This window comes from Castor canadensis, chromosome 4 (genome assembly GCF_047511655.1).
Source record: "Castor canadensis chromosome 4, mCasCan1.hap1v2, whole genome shotgun sequence".
Taxonomy (NCBI): Eukaryota; Metazoa; Chordata; class Mammalia; order Rodentia; family Castoridae; genus Castor; species Castor canadensis.
In genome coordinates, this window is record NC_133389.1 from 141,581,036 (window position 1) to 141,604,283 (window position 23,248).

At 39.4% G+C, this 23,248-nt stretch overlaps 1 protein-coding gene across 2 annotated transcripts in view; it reads left to right on the forward strand.

Moving 5' to 3' along the window:
* The first annotated feature begins 1,154 nt into the window (after window positions 1-1,154).
* The window catches only part of Mfsd6 (major facilitator superfamily domain containing 6), a 67,495-nt gene continuing 45,401 nt past the window's right edge, over window positions 1,155-23,248 (forward strand). For both annotated transcript variants that reach the window (XM_074071279.1, XM_074071280.1), the window contains exons 1-2: window positions 1,155-1,295; window positions 19,048-20,659. In XM_074071279.1, coding sequence (XP_073927380.1) covers window positions 19,101-20,659 — 1,559 coding nt within the window. In that variant the 5' untranslated portion in view covers window positions 1,155-1,295; window positions 19,048-19,100. The remainder of the gene's footprint in view (window positions 1,296-19,047; window positions 20,660-23,248) is intronic.

The following is a 23,248-nucleotide window of genomic DNA, read 5'->3' on the forward strand; positions in this document are numbered from 1 at the left end:
TGTAAGTGTTTTAATTCTTCCTAGAGAAGGACTCCAAATTCTGAAGCTTCAGGGCCTATATAAGATTCTCATTAAGAGTTCATGGTCAGGAGCTTAAAGCGTGATTTAAAAAGAAGCCAACTTTCTTTTCTACTAGTTAGTAATTTTGGATAGATGATGTTAACTTTCAGCCTTGGTTTTCTTAGTTGTAAAATGGGAACAACATTACCTATATCCGTAGGATTATGATAAGGCTTGAATAGTACTTGAACGTTAAACAATAAACATTCATCAGTGTCAGCTACCATTAGTACTGTTGTCAGAACAAACCATAAACTCTCTGACAACAGGATCTGGTAGCCCTTAGAACCCATCACAGGCACACACATAAATACTTGAATACTTTACATATTCAACTCCACTCTAATCAAAAGACAACTTATTTGTAGTGCGACACCTGCGGCTACCTCTTCAGCAAACGCCCCACACTCCGCAGCGCCTTGCTAACAAGGGGTGCCCGGTGAGTGCTTCAAACTCACCATGTTGTTTGCCTCCCTTCCCCTGCCCTCTTCTCTCCGGTCGGCTGCGGACAGTCCACTGAGCCTGTCACTAGACGCACGCTGATAACGCGTTAGTAGCGTTTTGTGCCAGGTACCCAATAAGTGCTCATTAAATGGCAATTACAATTTCCAGACCAGGAGGCTACTAAGCCCCCGCCCCTCGCCAAGGCCTGCATTCTCTGGCTGGGGCGAAGTGGGGAATGAGGGGGTCCTCAGCCCGTCTGTGCGCCCGTGTTGTGGCGGCGGTAGTGGGATGGAGAGGGATGGTCGCCCATCGCATTCCCCTTCTCAGTGCACTTTCCCAGCCCGGGTGTGCCCAGGGGTCCCCTGGGGCCGCCAGGGCGGAGGGCAGGCCGGGAGGAGGCGGACGACGCATCCGCCGCCGCCGCAGGAGGCGGAGCGCTGCACCTGGCGGCCGGTCCTCGGCACTCAGCCCTGAAACGGGTCCAGCCGGTGGTGAGCGGCGGCAGCGACAGGGAGGCCCGGGCTCCAGAGGAGGAGCAGGAGCAGGCGCGGGAGAGAAGGTCGCGCGGCGGGTGCGCTCGTCCTCCGCTGTCGGGCGCCACACCCGATCCGCATCCGTCCGCGCCGCGCCCCGCCCCGCTCGCCGCAGCCCCCGGGGAGAGAGCGAGCCGCCGGCCCGCGATGGTGCGTACCGGACCGACAGCCGCCACCCTGGCGCCCCGCGCCGCCGTCCCGCGCGCCGGGGACAGGACCCCCTGCGCCCCGCGCAGCTGAGCGCCGTCGCCGCAGCAGGTGAGTCGGTGCGGGGCGCGCTCGGAGGGCGGGGGCGGCCCGCAGCTCCGCCCGGGCCTCCCCGCGGGGGACGCGCGGCACCAGCCCTCCGCCAGGCACACCTGCCGTCAGGGAAGGGCCCCGGGAGGGCGTGGAGGTGTCTGCGTCCCCTGCCCCGCTCGCCGGCCGCCGCTCCCTCCCTCCCCTGGGCTCCTGTGTCTGTTGTCATCTTTGTGGGGTGCTGGGGGAGGCTGCCGCCTGTGCCCCGACGCGCTGGGCGCGGGCAGCACTTCCGCAAACGTAATTGGAGTCGGGAAAACAAAGGCGCTGCCCAGGGAGTCCTTGCCGGACGCTAGCAGCTGCTGCCCAAGGTGGGGGACGAGGGGTGGGCCCCAAAGTCCCGGCCCTTCTGGGCCCAACCCCGTTCGCGCCCTTGCCATAAACATCCCCGGGAGAAAGGAGGAGATGAGAACCTCCACACAGTCCAGGTGACAAGGACGTGGCCAGGAGGAGGAAATTGACATTGTCTGCCTTCCCAGGTAAATAAATACTGGGAAAATATGCCTCTTCCTCTGGCCTGTCACCATCCTAGGAGTAATTCTGCACCTCATGCTTTTGTACTTCCATTTGATGATATGTCTGAATCCCTTTTGAGGCAGTGATGGGGGTCTCTAATCCTTCACGTACTGTTTATTCCCTATCTAGTAACTATCCTGTAAATTTAAGTAGGGTGGTGAAAAGTGCCAGACACAACCTTCCCCTCCTGAATCCCATCCCCATGTGGACACACAGGTGGATTAATTACCTAAGTCTGGCACATGGTGCATTTTGTCTCTCCCACACACATTTGAAACCACAAATATTTCCTTTCATCTAAAAATATTTAATAAACATCTCATAGAACCACTGGAACATATAATAAATACCTGACCTCTTAGTTGCTGGAAAGAACCTTAAAAGAGTCAGAGTTCCAATCCCAACTGGTGTCTAAATAGTTTTGTGCCCTTGGTCTGTCACATCGTCCTGGGCTCTAGTTTTCTCACAAGTTAAAAAAAAAAAAAGAAGAAAGAAAGAAAAGATAGTATAGTAGTTAAGACCATTTTCCCTTGGCCTTTCTAGAAGTCCATGATTTTGTGTAACTCTAACCTCATCAGTGGAGATGAATATAAACAGTGGATAGACATACAGTTTAGGTATGACTAGCAACATGTAATAGAAGGACAAGAATATTTGGTAGGACTGTGATATGGATAGAACATCCCTTCCCCAAGATGGGCACTGGCCAGCTAAAGGTTTATGCATTATTGATGGCCTTGTTAAGTGAAAGGAGAGGATAGAATCCTCCTTATTGGGAAGCTTGGCTTTTGACACTGAATGCTGCCGGTCACAAGCAGACATCGGGGATTTCTCAGTTATTTAATGGTAGTAGGATAGATGGTGTTTTTCCTAAGTTGTAAGTAAAAATTAGCATTGCTTAGGAAAAGGTGAGAACATTGCTTATGAGCCTGGTGCAAGACACTTAAGAAGTAAGAGAAGATCATATTTCAATAATGCATTAAAGCTACAAAGCATATTTATAGTAATTTTTAAGACATTTTCTGTCTATACAAATAAATACAAAAATATAAGGCAAACAAACCCAAAGACAGAACAGCAAGATTTGCACATTTGATGGTGTAGATATTGGATCACCAATGCTATCATATAATTTCTGGATCATAAACAGTAATAAGTCACTTTTGGGGCACTAAGAATGTTGAAGATAACATCTTAAAGAGTTAATTCTAAGTCTCTGTAAGATGACTTTCCCCTAATTTTGTGCATGATGAAAGGGAAGCTCAGAAAGGTTAAGCAACTTTCCCTAACCACATAATCAGTAAAAGGTAGAATTAGATTTGACCCTGTCTCTGGCTCCAAAGCACAGGAAATTTCCACATGGTATCCCTTCTTGCTCAGGACCCATTAAGCTAAACCACCTATGCAGATGCTTTCCTTTGCTTCTTCCCTTTGAAAATTAATTTCATTTCTGCATACATCTATTCCAGATGGTAACATTTACCCATGGAGGATAAGATACAAATTTATAATGGATATATATTAATTAGTGCATGTATACTTACCCATTTGTTCTTAGCATTCTTCAGTTGCAGCCAATGGATAAATTTAGTATTAGGCAAATAGGCCTAATACTAAATTTTGATAGCCAGTAAATCTTGATTTAGCATTCTAATTGTGGTAAAAGTAGAAACACAATCTATGTATGTCTCCTAGCTGCTTTGGTACATTGACTTTGAAGAAATCAAGATTTATTAAGTGAAAAAAGCAAGTTGCCAAAGAGATTTATATATATTTACTTAAACTGTTATACAGGCACACATGTACTTCTTTGTCCCCAAACTGATCTAAGGAAGGGGCACAGGGTAGAGACAAGAGGGTGTTTTTTTCTTTTTTACCTTATTAAGTTAGGTATAGGCTTAAAAAAATGGAAGAAGCCTGTGTTCTTTTGTCATATAAACTAAAAAGAGAAACAAAAGAATGGAATTAATTCACTTTACAAAAATCCAAAATAATAGAAATCTCATTTCAGTAAGTGAGGTGAGGCTCAGAGATCAAAGAGAAGGGGTGTTCTGGGAATTGCAGGTGTGGTGCAAAGAGTAGCATGTTGGTGACTGATTTTTACCCTTCCTAACAGTAGTAGCATAGTCTGCAGCTCCTTAATTTTCCTCCCCGGCAAGAATGCATTGGTGCGCACCCAGTTTATCTGACAGACTAAGAACTCCTTTTTCCTGGTCTTGGTAGTGTAGGAGCAATCAGTTTACTTGCTGTGTCATCTCATGAAACTATGGCATTCTGGGTAACTTCAGGTGTAATTATTCTGAGGAACATAATTTCAGGAGCAGTAAGTTATCAAGTTAATCTAGCCTGTTGCATATTTATTAAATACGGTCTCACAGCTGGGCATCAGTAGCCCACATCTATCCGCTAAATCCTTTAGCTGCTTGGGAGGCTGAGATTGGGAGGATCACAGTTTAGGGCTAGCATGTGCATAAAGTTCTTGTGATCCCATCTCAATCAATAGCTGATGGTGATGGCACACACCAGTTACCTCAAGCTGTGAGAAGACTGAGGTAGGGAAGATTGCAGTGCCAGATCAGTCTGGGGTGAGGGGATAGGAAAGTTCGCTAGACCCCATTTTGATGGAAGAAAGCTGGGTGTGCTGGTGTGCATCTATAATCCCAGCAATGGTGGGAAACATAAAATAGGGAGATCAAGGTCAGCTTGGGCAAAAAGCAAAACCCTATCTCAAAAATAACCAGAGGAAAAAAGGGCTGGAGATATGGCTCAAGCAGTAAAGCACCTGCCTGGCAACTGCAAAGCCCTGAGTTCAAACCCCAGTACCACCAAAAAAAGAGTACAATTCCCAAATTCTCCCCATTTCTATGTAAAATTAGTGAAAATCAATGCTTATAATACTTAAAAATTAACACATTTCCCTGTTCAGACTTGGAATTCCAGAACTATATATCCAGGCTTTTCAGAATCAAGAAAACACATTCTTCTTGTGTTTTATACATGAAGGAAATCTGAATAAGCTTGGTTTATTATAAATGTGGTATTAATCCTGAGAAAGAAATAATTGTGAAATTGTTTTGCAGAGGAGATATTCTGATCATTTTAAGTGTGACCCAAAATTTCACTTAATGTTTTAGACAAAAGGAAATCTCAACCCTTTAATTTAGGAAACTTTATTAAATCAAGTGCAAAATCCTGCCTTAGTACCAAGCCAGTTTGGATCAAACTCTTCCTCAAAACGAAACTACCATAGCAATCACTGGACACACAATTTTGGATTCCTGGGAAAAGCAAACATATACACCTGATGTGAATTCTCTGTGGGGCAAAAAAAACACCTTAGTGTCTCCACAAAGAGTGTTCCATTTGGATTTGTAATTCTCCCATGGTTAGTTACCCAACATTAGCTGTCTGTGGCCATCCGTTATGCTGGCATTTGGGATGATAGGGGCTTCTGTCAGCTTGATCTGGTTCCCTAAATCCTGAATGGCATGCTTTCCAGTACACAGCCCCATTATTGGATTCAGTACCCTTTGCTTTGTAGCTATTTTAGTTTTCTGTATTTGGAAAATGATTATTTACTGTTTTGTAAAACAGCATTGTCTCAAATTCATTGGTTGGGCAGCTTTTGGAAACCACCAAAGTCCTCTGCTGAAACAAGTGATGTTTGCTTTGTTGGTGCAGAGGCCAAAACAAAACCATAACATGTTTTACAAAGATGTGGAACAGCTAAACCTTGAGTTTAGGTGACACATATTAGTGTGTGTCTGCTATAGATGACACAACTCTTGTCTCCATTTTGTGGCTCTAAAATGTACACTTATATACGCACACACACATACCTACCAGTTTGTTGTGTGTATTCAAAGTAGTGCCCATAGTATAGTGTAAGTGTTGCTGAGCCATGGATGTGCTGGTGACTGTATTGAAGGCATGTTAATATTGGGAGAGGTAAATAAGAGCTTTATGGGCTGGTGTGATCCTGCTGTATTTTAGGATGTGGAGGTAGAATGAGAGATAATGGGGGAAAGATAAAGAAATTCAGGCTACCAGAAAAGCCATGCTCAAGAGGCATTCATTCTGGGTATGTTTGAGAATGAGACTAATTCAGGAAGCACTCTAAACAGAAAACAGAAAAGTCCAACTGTGAATGACTCTGAAAAATGTTTAGGTAGAGTGTTCTGATCTGAGACTAAGAATGAGACTAGGAAAAGAGAGGAGGACGGAACACCATGAATCAGCTGTGGCTACAGGGCGCTATGGTGTGGCTTTGTGGAGTGCAGAAAAGAAAACTACAAGGAGGAACTGGTCCTGCCTGAACAGGTCTGATTTGTGGGTTAACTTTGCCAAGGGAAAGTGAGTAACTCTTCTGGACTGGTAGTTAGCTGCCCGTGTGGAGTTACCCAGAGAAACGCTCACTCCACAGTCAGGTACCCTCTTCTTCCCCATGGCCTGCCCAGCAGAGCCCCTGTAAACCCACGAACCAAATGCACCTTGAGCACCTTTTCACCACTGGGGGAAGAGGGAAGCTTGCCAGTAGAGCCAAGAACAGTGCAGGCATGGGTCCCTATGACCTATGTTGGGAATCCTTTTATAACCATTCTGGTCACTTTTAGGGACAAAGGTTAAGGTAGAACACACTTGGGCCCAAGGCAAAGTTTCTTTATATACAGCAAAACACAAAGCACCCACATGAAACATACAGAAGTGCACACATGCTACCTATTACTTTTTTTTGTTTGGTAGTACTGGGGTTTGAAGTCACTCCTGCTAGGCAGGAACTCTACCACTTGAGCCACACTGACAGCCGTGTGTGTGTGTGTGTGTGTGTGTGTGTGTGTGTGTGTGTGTGTGTGTGTTGGGTATTTTTGAGATAGGTTATCTTGAACTATTTGCCCAGGCTGGCCTTGAACCAAAATTCTCCTGATCTCTGCCTCCTGAGTAGTTAGGTTTAGAGGTGTTGGATCACTAGCACCTGGCTTCTGTGACTTTTAAGATATTTACTTTTGTGAGTGTGTGTTGCGGGGGGGCAGTACTGGGGTTTGAACTCAGGACCTCCAGCTTGCTAGGCAGATGCTCTACCACTTGAGCCACCACAGCCCTTTTTTGCTTTTAGTTAGTTATTTTCTTTTTTCAAATATACTTTATTTGGAGCAAATAAATGAGTTTTAAAAAAATCCTGTGAAGCAGATCACAAATGATACCAGTCAGCTGGGAAATTATTTTCTCCTTAGTTTAGTTTAAACCCTGTCTAGCACACTCAAAAACTATTTTTACCATGTTTTCTTCCTCTAAAAAATATTTTCTAACAATCTCACACTGACAGAAGTAGGGTCTTACATTTTTTGCCTGGCTCAACCTGGACTGCAATCCTCCTACCTATGGCTTCCCACATTAGCAGGGACTGCAGGTGCATGCCACCATGCTCGGTTTATTTTTTGAGATTGGGTCTCACTAAATTTTGCCAGTACTGGCCTCAAACCATGATACTCCGAATCTCTGTCTCCCAAGTAGTTGGGATTGCAGGCAGGAGCTACTGTGCCCAATCTAAGAAATTCACTATTCTTGATGAACATGATTTGATCCAGAAGAGTCAAGTTTCTTTAGCTGATATGGATTGCCTATATAATTCTCTTTCAGAGTGTCTGTGGAATTGTGTTTAACTAATGTGCAAATGTGTCCTCAATTCACCTTTATAAAGGAGTTTAAGACTTTACTTTTGAATTTTCTAAAAGGTAAAAATGGCACATACTTTATTTTGTATATGATGTGTCTCCCTCTTGAAGATATAAAATCTCTAAAGTTCAAAGCTTGTACAGGTATGAATTGATTCTACTGGTGGAGGCCTAAGGCACTTGTGGATAATGAGACCAGTTTGGTAACTCCCTTGTGATCTTTCAGGAACACCAGGATCAAGGGTGTTCCAATTGTCCCTCAAATGTTTTGTATTTCAAACAATGCCTTTTAAAAATATGTATTTTAATAGTGATAAAAGGTCATTGAAGAAGAACTCAGCTAAGTATAAGAAAAAACTTAAAGTAAGAGCTAATTTAGTGCACAAAGATAGCACCTAGTAACATTTTGGTGTTATTTTCTTCAAGTCTTTCTCTGAAATATATTTCACATGAGGTTCATAGATTTATAGATATCAACTCTCACTATAAACAGTAAGAGTTAAGTCCTGTTTCTTTCACTCAGTAAGATACATTTTTCCATGTGATTAAGTTCTATTTCCCATCACATGGATATAAGATTCTAATTTTCCCACATACAGACTTGCCATAATTTATTTAACTGCTTCCATTATTGCTTACTTTGTTCCAGTTTCGATTGCTATGAAAACTGCTGATAAACGTCTTTACACTGAAGTCTTTGCTTTGTAGAAGGCTTATGCTTCTGTCCTCAGCAATTGAGAGTGCATGCCAGTCTTCATCCTCATCAGCATTAAATATTTTCATTTTAAAAACTACTGGAATGACACGTATGCTAAAGTATTTTTTAACAGGCTAGATAATAAAACTTTTTCTGAAAACAATTTTATCATTAGAATTGATAGCACATAATAATTCTCAGTATCAAAATCCTGACAGAATAAGAAACAAAATAATTTTAGATTATATGTACTGGGATGTGCTAAGGATATAAATTATTCTTTTTAGACTGTAATACATTTAGGGAATGTAGAAAAATCATGTCTCTATGTATTTTAAACCTTGAGGTTTAAGTTGTAAAGTCATAAAACATACATCTGAAAAAGAAGCGCCTATAAATTTCTATTCAAAATGCCTTGTTCCCCTGGGTAGATTGTGCTTTTTTAAATCCTCTTAACTCCTCAGTGTCTCATAGTATAAGAATAGCCAAGGGCTAGCACCAGTCTTTTGTTGAATTAGCATTTATTAAGGACCGCTTGTAAATAAGTACAGTATTAATATGTCTAAAGTAGTACTATAATCTATGTCATATTACTAATACCTGGAGTTTCTCTCTCTCTCTCTCTCTCTCTTACACACACACACACACACACACACACACACACACATACATATACATTTTTTTTGGTGGTGGTACTGGGGTTTGAACTCAGGGCTTCATGTTTCCTAGGCAGGTGCTCTACCACTTAGAGCCATGCCTCCAGCCTCCTGGAGTTATAATTCTTATTTATTATAATTCTTATTTTCCTACAGTCTGATTTTTCTGTGTTTCTCATATTTTTATGTTCTTGGGCCCATAGTTCTGCTACTAAACTACAGTTGCTTTCTGAAAAGATGGGGGGAAAAACTGTGTATTTCTGTATAAAAGAGGAATTCACATAGCTGGGTTTACAGACCATTCAAATTGGATCTAAACCATTCAAGTTGAATTATAATTTGCTTTTTTAAAAAACTGATGTATGTTCTGTATAACTCATCTCTAAAGAAATCACCTCTAAAGGATAACACACTATAATTTATTGAGGAAAAGCTTCTAAGACTTTAAATGAACAATTGCTCCAATTTCTATCTTTTACATATCTTTTGTATTGTACTATGGAAAGATGAGAAATCTCAGTTTTGCCTTGTTAGTTTACTGGCAAAGAAACAATTTATATTCATAAAAATAATGAAAGTTTAATAGTGTTAACTTGCCATGACCACTGGCTTTGCCATGGCCTTCAGTGGTTCTGTCTGTTTCCTCCCTAGCCTTTTACCTGGCCTATGATCTATAAGGAGTCTGAAGACACCATTTTAATGTAGGCTTCCCAGGCTCACATGGTCATAGTTGGTTTCCTAGGGTCCCCTATCTGAGAAAGTACATGAAGATAAAAGAAATAAGAGTTGCATTAATATTTATTAGAGAAATAAATACACGATGGCAGCATGAATAGGTATAATTAAGAACAAGTAGAATGTAGATGTGTGACACATTTATGTATCATTTTTAGAGACCTCTGGCCATAAGCCCATATTTCCAAAGATTGGGTCTGTTGCCCTGGAGGATGCAAGGGCTGGTGATCCCAGGCCCACCCCTGTGGCTCGTGGCTAGAAGGGAGTGAGTAGGATCCTCAGGCTGTGGGTGTGGATGCCATGATGAGATGTGGCATTGGCATCCCAGACTGAAAAGTAGAAAGATTTTCTACCTTATAAGTTGTACACTCTGTAACCTTTCAGTTCTTAGTACTCTTAGTTAAGTAATCTGCGTACGCTACTATTTGAAATACTATTTGTATTTCAGTGGGAAATGGCTTCTAAGCTGAAGCAATTGGAAGTACAGTGCATACTATGCAGTCTTGTCTTTTGTTGTTTGAATGTACTAGACAAGAAATTTCATGGCCCCACCTTGCTACTGATCTTTGTTTAGGAGGAGAGGAATATACCTTGCTTCCTACTTTCACAAAATTTCTGTTGAATACATTGCATTCCTTCTTAACAAATAATTGCACAGAACCAGCAGTAAATTCAATTAATTTCACTTCCTATCTTGAACATATATTGATTTTTTTTTTTCCTTTGGAGAAACTCAAAAGATGAAAATATGTTTTCTAAATTTTTTTTTTCATGTTGTGATGTAAACTGTTATTGTTCTTCCTGCTGGGCTTGTTTTAAGACAGGAAGAATATTTGAAAGATAGAAGAAGTGAGGTTCTAGAGCCTGCTTTAAATTTATGTTATAAATTTTGCCGTATTAGTACAATATTTATTCATGAATAATTAATGCTGAATTAGTACAATATTTAATATTTAAATAAATAGAAGTCTGCTTCCGTGATGATTGATATGGTCTGAAGGAGCTGAATTATAATTTCTTTAAATATTTCTTTCTACAAAGTGAAAGCAAAAATGCACTTGGCTTTTAGTACTAAAGCCACCTTTATGGTTAAAAGCAACTCCCCACCCCCACTTTAAGAGATAAAATTAGTTCGTTCCTTTTACTCTTAGCAGATTGAAGGGAAGTGTTGGGATATCAGCTCTGTTCTTTCAGATTTGTGCGGTTACAAATAAAAGTAAAATGATTGTACAGAGGAGTATTTTTTAAATGAGTAGTTGTTTCTGACCTACAGATGCTTATTTATCATTCCATGGTAAAGCAGTGTGTTCTGTAGTGATCCCATTCCTCCCAGCCCCCCAAGTAGGCTGTGGGCTAGGAAGTCAACAGGAGCACAAACCCATGAGCATTGGTGGGTAAATGCCAGCCTAGGTCAGGGGTAGTGTTGGAAGGTCCTAGAACACTCACTTGGGAAGAACACTGTACTCTTCCTATATATCCTGGAACAAAACTACAACTACTGTTTCTTCCAAATGTTCATGTGTTGGTTTTGAATTAACAAAATGCTTTTTCATATGTTATTTCATTTAAACCCTAGAACCTCTGTATGAGTTAGTTGTCTTGGGTTTGTATTGTTATCCCCACATTACAGTGAGGAAAAGGAGGCTCAAAAGGGCATGATTTATCAAAGCTAGAAAGTACTGGAACTTTTTTCTGCTCTACTTCCTAAAATTACTCTCTCATCAGGTTAAACTTTAATTAAAAATCTTATACATATATTACCACTAGGTGCTTACTGTTGGTTATTGTTGAGCATTTACAGAAGTAAGGGGCAATATGCAAAGTACTAGATTCCTCTCTCAAGGGGTTAGAATCCTGTTGGGTGGATAGGAGACATCTGTAAAAAGAAAGTACCTATAAATCAGGGTTGAGAACAATCTTTAGAAATAAAGGAAGGAGTAAGGACAATGTTGCAAGTTTGATCTCTTTCCAGGTGTTGTAAAAGCTGGTATTAGGTAGAAGTCACAGAACACCATTTGTTCAGAAATGATACTGCCACAGCAGTTTTTATTGCCATTAGTGATAAGACCCTACACTAAAATAGACGTTCAGCTATTAGGACATCCTTAATAGGGATTGTAGTAGCAAAACCCTGCTGATCTATTTTCCAGGCTTAAGCTATGATGGTCTTTGTAGAATATAAATGTGGCCATTTTTTTCTCTCTAAATAAAAAGTACCTACAAGTTCTTTTGTCTGTCAGCAGTGTGCTAAGGGTTCAACATGCATTATGCTTTTTATCCTCCCAGCTATCTTGTGGAAAACTGTTACAAAGTTTCTCATTTGTAGATGAGGAGACTAAGCTTTTGAGAAGTTAAGAGCTTTTCCAGGTCCTCACAGCTAGTTGGTAATAGACCTAGGATTCCAATCTCTGCCAGTTTCTCATCCATGCCTTAGCAACCACTCAGAATCCATGTGGGCCCTCTGGATCAACCCACTGTTCCTCTTCTGGGCTGCTCCCCATATTCTTGGAGGCTCCCTCATGACCCCACCCCAGAAACTTCTACATCACCCATGCTTGCTCCTGTTTTAACACAATGTTGTGATTGTATTTATTCCTACATCTCTCACACTGCCTGGTCTTCACTTTGTGAATCATGAGTCACCAAGTACATGACTTGTCTAATGGTTGGTGCTAAATTTATAGCTGTTGGGTTAAAAGAACAGATTCCTTGAATTTTAGTGTAAGTTTCTAACACTGAAGTTTGTGTTGTATCATCCCTCAGCCTGATATTCAAGGCCCTCTGTAATCTGTTGCTATCTGGTAACTTCATGTGCCCCATAGTCCTGGTATAAATCTTTTGAGGAACCATTGCTTCTTTTCCATTTCCCATCCTGGAATAGTTTTCCCACTCATCTTTGCCTAAGGTAGACCCTACCCACCTTCCAAGGTTCAATGTAAGTCATTCATTCTCTTTGCCAACCCCTGTGTGAAGTTTGGGCTCTTTACTTAGAACTCCAGAAGTACTCCTATTGTGTGTAAGGTTTTTGCTGTTATTAATTATGGCGTGCTATGTGATTTCTGTTTCATTATTCTTCTGACCTGTCATTTAACTCTTCCATATTATTTAATGTTTCCTTCTCTTCTTATCTACTGTACACAAAAGTTTGACATTGATGACTTATAGCTGCACAGTGCAGCTATAGCTAAGAGCAGCCCTTCTACTTATTCCCCATTGTCACCTTGTGCAAGTTATTTGACTTCTCTGTGCCTCAGTTTCCTGGTCTATAAAGTTGGAAAATAATCATACCCACTCCAGAAAACTGTTGTGAGGAATGGATGAGTTGATACTTGTTAAACCCATGGCAAGTGTTTACCTAAGTGTCACGGTATAGTTAGTGATATAATGAGGACAATATAGCACATTAAGCCCTATTAAAATATAAATATATTGTCAACATGGAGCAACCACAGGTTATGTGTGGATCTCTTTGTGATATAGCAGTGAAGTTTTGCTAGGAGCCTGGGAAAGGGCCTGCAGAAATGGCAAGAGTGGCAGTTCTGGTTTCTAGGAGGAGGCTCAATCCCATTGGAATACTGTGATAAAGCCTGGGGGAGCTCTGAGAGATTAGAGGGCTCATGCTGAAAACTGGAATGGCAAGGACCAGTTTGGGCTCTCACAGTTTGCCTCAGCCATAAAGGAGCCATGTCAGAATGCTTTGGAAGGAAGAAGATTCCAAATTAGTCATTCACTTTCATATCCTTTAGTACCCTTGTACCCTGTGTGGCTGTTATAAAGCCAGTTTTATTTTATTTATTTATTTATTTCATGACATTGGCTAAATGTCTAGCAGATGCTAAAGCATTACTGATTTTTTTTTTTTAAAGAAAAAAAAAGACCTACTGGATTGACGTAGCATGCTGTGTTTCTGAAGAAAGCTTTATTCTAGAAAATGTTAGGGGTTGAACTGAATGTTCAAGAGTGTGGTATATAAGCACCAGGACTCTAAGGCTTATTTACAGTGTTATCTCTTTGTCTATGCAGACAGTAAATAGCGGCAGTGTTAAGAGTCCTGCTCTGGGACTTGTATCACCCAAAGGCATTGAGAATGGGCAGTGAGAGTTGACAAGGCAGAGCCAGCTCCCAGGGATCAAGTAGATTTTCCTGTTTCACAGCTTCCGTCCTGGGTCTCTGGGCAGCAATGAGTTAGGATGATAATGGCACAGGAAAAATGTCCCTTTCGTGTTACCCAGGGATTGTTTCCTCGCTGTCACTGGTGGTTATGTCACTGCTATGTCATAACACACATTATCATCATATTTGTAAATCTGACCTTTGGCAATGATTATTCCAAATATACAAGTCTAAAAGCTGTTTTCTTCAGAACTTTAATCCATTTCCGTATTCTTACATATTTGTGGATAACAATATGTTTGTGTCATTGTAATTTAAATACTTAATGAAGAAAGCTATCAATTTTAACAAGAATGATTTCATTGCCTCTCGTCAATAATTCAGAAACCTGCTATTTGAATGATTCAGTGTAGGTACTGGTAGGCTGCCTTTTAAGGCTGTGTTATGTTTTCACAGTAGTGGTGTTGATTACTATCACTACAGTGTGCTAGGTGAGAAAACTTGTTTGCCTTACTAAAAATTAAGCAAAAGCCCTTCTTAACCAAATCTGCAAACCTGTGATAGAGAAAATTTCCTAAAGAAGTTCATACATTTCTGTGTTTAATTTGAAGTATCTTCTTATTCTTTTTGTTGTTTATTTTTTTGGCAGTACTGGAGTTTAAACTCAGAACCTTATAGTTGCTATGCAGGCACGCTAGCATCTGAGTCACACACCAACAGCCCTTCTTTGCTTTAGTTATTTTTTTGGGCAGCATCTTGTTTTTTGGCTCAGGCCCAGCCCTAGACCCTGATTCTCCTACCTATGCCTGCCAATTAGTTGGGATTATATATGCATGCCACCATGCCTGGCCCTCACTTTTTTAAAGTTTCTTCTTTTTCTTTTTTTTAAAATTATTGTTGTTGTCTTCCTCTCTCCCTTCCTCTCTCCCTCATTGCCTCCCTCCTTCCCTTCCTTCCTTCTCCACTCTCTTCTTTTTCTTTTACAAAAAGCTTTAAGACTAAGAAGTTTAAAAGAAACTATTAGCTGAATAGATTTGTGTTGAATGACCTCTGTCGTAGTCTGTTCAAGCTGCTGTAGCAAAATACCATACATACTCAGGTGGCTTAAACAACAATTTATTTCTCTCAGTTCTAGAGACTGAGATGTGGAAGATCAAGATGCTGATAGACTTGGCTCCTCATTAGGGACTCCTTCCTGGCTTGGAGACAGCTGTCTTCTTACTGTGTCCTCACCTGGCCTTTTCTGAGCAAGTGTGCATGGAAAAAGACCTTTCTGTCTTCCTGTTCCGTAAGGGCTCTAATCCCATCCTAAATCCAAGTTCTACCTCCAAATACAGCCATGCTAGGCTGTAAGGCTTCAACTTAGTAATTTTGGGGAGACACAAACACTCAGCCCAAAGTAATGATACTTATAAAAAATAAAATTTCCCTTCACTTTGTCAGCATATTAAGTACCTAATTCAGCATATAAATATTTTTACCATTCCTTATACTTGCTCTGTCTATACATATAGCAAGTTTAATTGTAGTTTCATTCAGGTAGGTCACTATTTTGGAACATATTTTAATTTTATTCAAGTACAGAAGTTATTCTAATTTATTTCTTTTTCCTCAATCTTGTAATTACAGAGATGGTTTTAATTATACTTTATTTCATTACTGTTACAATGATTTCTCCATGTTTTTGTTCCTTTTCATCAAAATCTAAATATGACATGAAAATACTGTCTAAAAATTAATGTCCCAAATTCAGGAAGATGTTTAATTTGAATTTTTAGATTTTCCCATTTGTTAATGTTTTGAGAAGTACTTAGTATCAGGACTTATGTAAAAAGAGAAACCTTGCATCATCTTAAAATAAATCATTTGAACAAAGCAGAGAATAGTTTTAGAGAAAGTCACTCATCAAGGTTTAATTCAACATCCTAATGTAAGCTATTTGGCATCTTTGGATTAGCACTTGGCCATTGGTTCATCATCATAAATTGTACAGTTCAAGGGAATTATGCCTTTCTGGAGGATTTTGTGTCCCTCTCTATCCTACTTGGTAAAGTCTCAGCAGTTGATTTACGGAGGAGAATTCATTAAAGGCCACTGTATGGCACCTGATTAGAATTCATGCAGTCAGACATCCTGTACACTTCTGAAAAATATTTTTAGTCAGTGATTTAAGAATACCAGAAGCTGTTTTAAATTACTTTCTCTGGCAAAGCCAAAGCTCATCTGACTGCATATTTCTCTTTTCTTCTTTTTTTAAATTAAAATTATTTTTAAAGTGATCCAGGACAACATAAACATTGTACAAGTCAATGGGGTAAGGCTTCCACATGTTTATGCATTGTGTAATGTTTAAATCTGGTTAAACATGTCTCCTCAAACATTTATCACTTCTTTGTAGTGAAAACCTTCAATCTAATTTATTCTAGTTTTTTGAAATGCACAATTCATAGATTTTTGTTTTTAAAATGAGAGTTATGTCTGTTCAAAGTTTTAAAAATTGAAGCAATTTACAAGGCTTCTTTAAAAAACTAAAAAGCCCCCTCAGACTTTGTGTGCTCTCCCTTCTCATTTCTTTTCCCAAAGGCAGCTGCTTTTTCTGCCATTAGGTAATTATGTTGATATTTTTATTTCCTGACTTTGGAATGTGGCATTATTTGTTTTTCCACTATGGAAGATATAAATCTAACTTCCTTTGCTGTTCAGTCTTCTCCTTGCCTGTCTTCCCTGTGTAGTTATGTGGCAATTTGGTTAGTTCAATTTTCACTGTTCACATTAGCATGACTGAAATCACAGTGGAGACATGTAGTAAGCTGCGTTTATTTTTGCTTTTCCTGTGTAACTTTTTGTTTTCTTGTAGTGTCCTGTTAACTTTCTTTGTACATACCACTAATTCATCCCTGAACTCTTCACCAGTTGTCTAAATTCAGATGTATTGATACTTTACCAATGTCATTGATCTGACATTCTCCTCTGGAGCCTCCCCACCTAACCTGCTAGACTGGTTGCCCTTTGTGTACAGTGCACAGCTGTTGTCTTGGCATCTGTCATCATCTGTCTTATTCTCCCTTGATTTATCCTTTTGGTGTGGCCAGGTACAAGCTGAGAAAAAGACCAATGAGAGATCAATTTTCTGTGAAGTTACATATGTAAAATGGCTTTATTTCATTGCAGAGGATTATGACTATAAAAATGAATCTGCTTATTGTCATTTTATTGAGCTTATAGAAGGAATCAAGCTTAGATGTATGCAGTATTCCCTGTTCACCCGGAAGTGTCATAAAACTTTATGCTTTTTTTCCCCCTTGCGATACTGGGGTTTGCACTCAGAGCCTACACTTTGAGCCACTCCACCAGCCCTTTTTTGTGATGGATTTTTTTCAAGATGGGGTTTCACGAGCTATTTTCCTGGGCTGGCTTCAAATAGCAATCCTCCTGATCGCTATCTCCTAAGTAGCTAGAACTATAGGCATGAGCTGCTGGTGCCTAGCTAACTTTATATATTTTAATCATATCATTTCTTTCTGTTTTGAGCTCAGGAATTAAACGAGTTTGGGAAACAAGTTCAAAGGGGAGTTACTTGTTCTTGTCAAGTGATACAGTAGAATTGGAGCTGCTGAGCTGGATAGCTGAAGATACGAACGATGAAAGAAAAATAATTATAGAGCTTCAAAGAAGGTCATAGCTAGGCAGTGAAAGATTAGATTTTGCTTTTCCTTCAAGTTTCCTTTCACCATTAAGAAAAATGAGATTTGGAAACTAGGTAGAGGTGGTGGCCATACAATATTGTCACTATACTAAATGCCGCTGAATTGTTTTACCTCAAAAAAATTTTTACATAAACCATGAATACTTTCAAAGCTAGTAGCTACATGACATCCTGTTTTTTGGGATAAAAGATAAGTTGACTTATTACACAGGTCTCATTAAATTCTGTTTCAAAGCCTAGAAGTTTTGTAGAGCTTTAAAAAGTGCTCACAGGCATGATTCTGGGATGTTTTCAGAATGTTAATACATTTTGGGAAAAGAGAAAGCAAGATCATTCCAAGCGTTGGCATGTGAAATTGGTATTTCTTTGTGATAGAGGTGAAAGGAATTAGCAAGTTTTTGCCTCAGAGTATAAGTCATTGCAGCTAGATAGCACAAATTTTGATGCAAGCAAGAACTTTTGACTCTTTAGTTGTTTATATGGCAGAAAAACGGGTAAATGCTGATGGAATGTGGTATAGTTCTTATAAATTTATAACGCAATACAGTGCTAATCTTTCATATCAAACACCATGTTTCTTAAAAAGGGTTAATAGCATTTTATTACCTAAAATGTAATCTGTGGCAGTTTGGTGTAGTGCATTAGAGCATGTGTCCTGACACCATAATATCAGGGTTCAAATCCTGGCTCTGCCTCTTATTAAACTTCCCAGGACTCATTTTTGTTATCTATAAAATGGACAAAATGGTAACCATGTTGTGATGAATGTGAATTAATACATCTGAAGATATTTAAACCTTACCTATCACAGAGTTTATAAAACATTAGAAGATTGAATTTACTATGCTTTATTTCCTACCTTCTATCCCTTCCTCCCTCCCTTCCTCTTGGGATCAAACCTTCATTCCTCTGGGGATTAAAGAGGACCTCATGCATGTGAGGCAAGTACTCTACCACTGAAATGTACCCACAGCACGTAATAAATGTTATTTTATGATGTTTATTAAATTGAAATCCATAAAAATGTATTTAGAGTAATGTATATAACATAACTAATGAGAAGACTACTTCCTTACCAGAATGTCTTATTGTGTTTCTGGTAACCAACTCTAGTCACAAACATGCAGTTGACTATCTTTCTTACTACATTTGGAATTGTGGTTAAACATTTATTTCTCTTTTTCCTCTACAAACTGAATGGTTTTAGCTACCTTTTTAATTTATAAAGAATTTTATCCTTCATTTGCAGTGGATTTGCTTGAATAGTAAGAGCAAGAATCTGTCAATCGTGTTTATTTTCAATTCCCTGTATTTGGTTTAGACATAATGCCTGTCATTTGTGATTTGCCCTTAGAAGCAATGAAAAGATTGAGAATGAATATGAGCTATAAACCTGCATCTGAAAGATTAATGAGTCACTGACCACAAAGAATACTTAATTTTTTTAAAGTTATTTTTCTTTACTAGGATTTTGTGGTTCTGATAAATGATGAGAATTCTCTCACCAATTATTATCTTAAGTACAGTTTGAAATTCCTCATCTTTCTGCAAGACGAAGTTCTATGCTTACATGCTCTGGTTTTCATTAGTAAGACATCTTTTAAATTTTTCTTTACAGATCACCAGTCAGAAATTTGAAGGTCATAAGCTTTCTGATGGTGGTGGTAAGCCATGGCGGCAGATGATAAAGTTGCTATCCTAACTGATGATGAAGAAGAGCAGAAGAGAAAATACGTGCTTGCTGATCCCTTCAATGGCATTTCCAGGGAACCAGAACCACCTTCCAATGAAACACCATCTTCCACAGAAACGTCTGCTACCCCTGAGGAGGAAATAGACTGGATAGAGAAGTATTGTGTGAAAATAAACAACGATCTTCTCATCTCCAAGGTTTTCTACTTCTTCTTCTACTCTGCCTATGGCTCTCTTTACCCACTTTTGCCTGTGTATTACAAACAGCTGGGAATGTCACCAAGCCAGAGTGGACTACTAGTAGGTATTCGGTACTTCATTGAATTCTGTAGTGCCCCCTTTTGGGGTGTGGTTGCAGATCGCTTCAGAAAAGGCAAAATTGTCCTCCTCTTTTCTCTTATGTGTTGGGTTTTGTTCAATCTGGGTATCGGATTTGTCAAACCCGCTACCTTGAGATGTGTACCAAAGATTCCTCCAACAGCTCGCCCCACCAACGCAAGTCACTTGGTAACCATCCTGCCAACAAATTCTTCTGCTGTCTCTTTCCTTACCACATCACCGAAAATACGTGGGAAAAGAAACCTGCCTCCTTCCAATTGGACATCAATGTTAGAAACAGAGCCCAAGAGCTCAGATGCTGATATCTTTTCAACAGCTTTGACCAAGACCAGTGAGCCTCCTCTACATCCCCAAACAGATGAAGTTACTGACCGTGTTATAGACTTGATCTTGAATGCAAGCACAGCAACTCCTGCCCCCACAGCAAATGTAACCAGGGAGACAACCACTGTTATTGTCACTACCACCAAATCTTTTCCATCAGACCAAGTCACTCTTGTTTATGATCAACAAGAAGTTGAAGCGATATTCTTGGTGATCTTGGTGGTTGTCATTATAGGAGAATTTTTCAGTGCCTCTTCTGTCACGATTGTAGACACAGTGACTCTTCAGTATCTGGGAAAACACCGAGACCGCTATGGATTGCAGCGCATGTGGGGCTCACTGGGCTGGGGCCTGGCAATGCTGTCTGTGGGCATTGGGATTGACTATACCCACATAGAAGTGCTCATTGATGGAAAGGGGTGTAAGCCCCCTGAGTACCGAAACTACCAGATCGTCTTCATCGTCTTTGGAGTTCTCATGACCATGGCTTTGATTGTTGCTACTCAGTTCCGGTTCCGCTACAGCCACTTCAAGAACAATGAGAGTAAAGGGAAAGAGGTGGAGATCCCTCAGGTGGAAAGGAACAACTCTACAGAGTCCTCTGAGGAGACACCAACCACCACAAGCCATTCACAAGCCTTCAACTTCTGGGACTTAATCAAACTACTCTGCAGTGTGCAATATGGCTCCGTATTGTTTGTGGCTTGGTTTATGGGTTTTGGATATGGCTTCGTGTTTACCTTTCTTTATTGGCATTTGGAAGACCTGAATGGAACTACCACCCTCTTTGGGGTCTGTTCAGTCCTGAGTCACGTGTCTGAGCTGACAGCTTATTTTTTTAGTCACAAGCTTATTGAATTGATTGGCCACATCAGGTAAGAAAAGAATTGCTATTGCAATTGAACTTTATCTTATTATAGTTTATAACTCCTCTTTGCATATTTAAGGATATTATAATTTGTGTTGGAGTTAAGTGTTGGGATGGGAATGGGACTTTATGTTACTTTTCCTCCTTAAAACAAGAGGAAGAAGACATAAATTTATCTAGATAATCAAAGAGAAACAAACAAGCAAACAAACACGAACGACTGCCTCCCTCTCCCACCTCTCAGAAAAAAATCCATAAGCTACCACCTATGTGCTAAGAGACTCTTACCGTAAATGTTTTCGGGTACGGAGCATTAACTTTTGTGAATTGTTTTATTCCATGGGCTTGGAGGGGTCTACCTGTCTCAGTTATTTATGAAAGAAAGTTTCAGTGGATAAAATGGATTATGTTTTTCCAGCCTTAATTTATTCTCATACACTTACTGACACAGATAGAGCTTAGATATATGACATATAAAGATGATCAAGGGCTGGGGATATAGTTTAGTGGTAGAGCACTTGCCTACCATGTGTAAGGCCTGGAGTTCAACCCCCAGGACTGCCAAAAAGAAAGACCATTCTATTTAATAAAATTGTGATACTGTGATATAACCCACCATAATCCCTAATTTATGATATTAGATGGAGGAAATCTTATATAACTTTTTTCTAATTGTTACATGAATCACTGCATTTTTGTCCTCCATGAAGACATGGACTATTAAAAATCTTCCTTTTACCTGAGTTTCCCTTGTTAACCTTTCAGTAAAAAAAGAAAGAAGTATCTATAAATGCCTATTCTTCCTTTTTTGTGCAGTATTTATCACCATTAATGTTTGCCTGAAGCTGACTGAGGTACCTTGCTCTTTGAGGTTTTTCTGATCTATTTTTGTCTCTAAGATGTAGAACCAGATGCACTTAAAACATTCTTGCCTGAAGAAAAGTGTGACATGTTTGCCATAGCTAAAAGAAAGCTATTGTGTATATTTGTGTGTATGTGATAATCTATAAATTCTTTATTCTTGTAAGAAATTAAAAAGAAGAAATAGATTGACATGATTTGGAAAATGTTGATCTTTATTCCTTTCATTTCCTTGCTAATTGAGGAAAATATTTTCTAATTTAAAGTTTCAATCTAGAATTATGCTTTTCTCCAAACAGTTATGAGTATTTGCCCTTGTTTGGTTTGGTTTTGCTTTGGGAAGCTGTGTCCTGTTCCCTTTTTATTCTCAAATGTTTGACCCCTTTGTTGTCACTAAACAGAGTCAGGCACTGTGCGGATGAGGCACAACCAGTGGGGCTATTCTGAAAAAGAACTGTAAAATATTAAGGACTTGGAGTGTCCTTAACCTTGCCCAGCCATGTTTACGTGCTCTGAGCTATGTAGATTGACCATGATGAAGTAGACACCTCAAAGCCTGGATATATGAGCAGATCTCATCACTAATAGTATTTCTTAAGCCAATGATTTATTCCTAAAAAGATGCCTAGTTAGGTGTTACCAATGAGTAGAATTCCTAGACAGTATTGTTTAATTAGTCAATAGCATCAGTTGAACATTGGCTCAGTACAGAGTATGCATATAGGTTCTATCTTCAGAGGTATTGTTAGGTTCTTCCTGAGTGCTAAGAAATGACAGCATCCTGCATTTGCCCTTTGTCTGAGGCCTGCATTTCCATGATAACATCTTAGTGGGTTCACTACTACTTTTAATAATTACATAAGCTTATACTTGCGTTTTTCTTTCCTGGTGGTATTTGTTACTTGTTATTTTAAAACCTATAACCTTAGTTTTCTGGTTTTATGCACAAAAAGCATTTCTCTTTTCTTATTTAATGATGTGATGGAAGAAGGCCACTCTTGTGGTCACACTGTAGCTCCAAGAGCTGCTGGGATTCCGTGGTCCTTCACATTTTAATTGTTAGTTAAAGCATATTAGTTACTTTAAGTACTGTTAAGAGATTCTAATAGCTAATGTGAGATTATACCCACATTTGTACTCAAGTAGAGTGGATATGTTTCTCTTGCTGACAATTTTGGTAGCTCAATCAGATGATGAATATCAAGATTTTGATGTTAAATGTATAGTGCTGATAGCTTAGACTTTTCATTGGAAGAATATCATATATTAAAAAGTTGAGGAAATGATCTAAGAATCTTTAGTCTTTATATATTTTTATAGGGTGACAAAGGGAAATTTATCTGTGGCTCTTACATATTGCTGTACATCTTTTCACTATCCTATTGGAGTTTTAGGAGTTAGCACTACCATAAACATTATAAATATCCTAATATAGTTAGAAGGATATTTTAAAAAATTCTTTATTTAGATTCATAATGAAGAAAAATTAACATCAGAAAAAGTTTTTTAAAAATAGCATGTCCAGTTTTGAACCACTTAATATTCTCAACAGTTCCACAATTGGGGCCTGCTTTTTCAGAGAATGGCTTGTCAGTCTGAAACACCTACAAATATACGCACACACACACAGAGTTAACAATTTGACCTTGGATTTTGTCCTTTTTCAGAAAGTGACTCTCAGGCAAATAGGATAATGCTTAATATTTACACTAAAAAAGTCAATTTCTTTTTATTT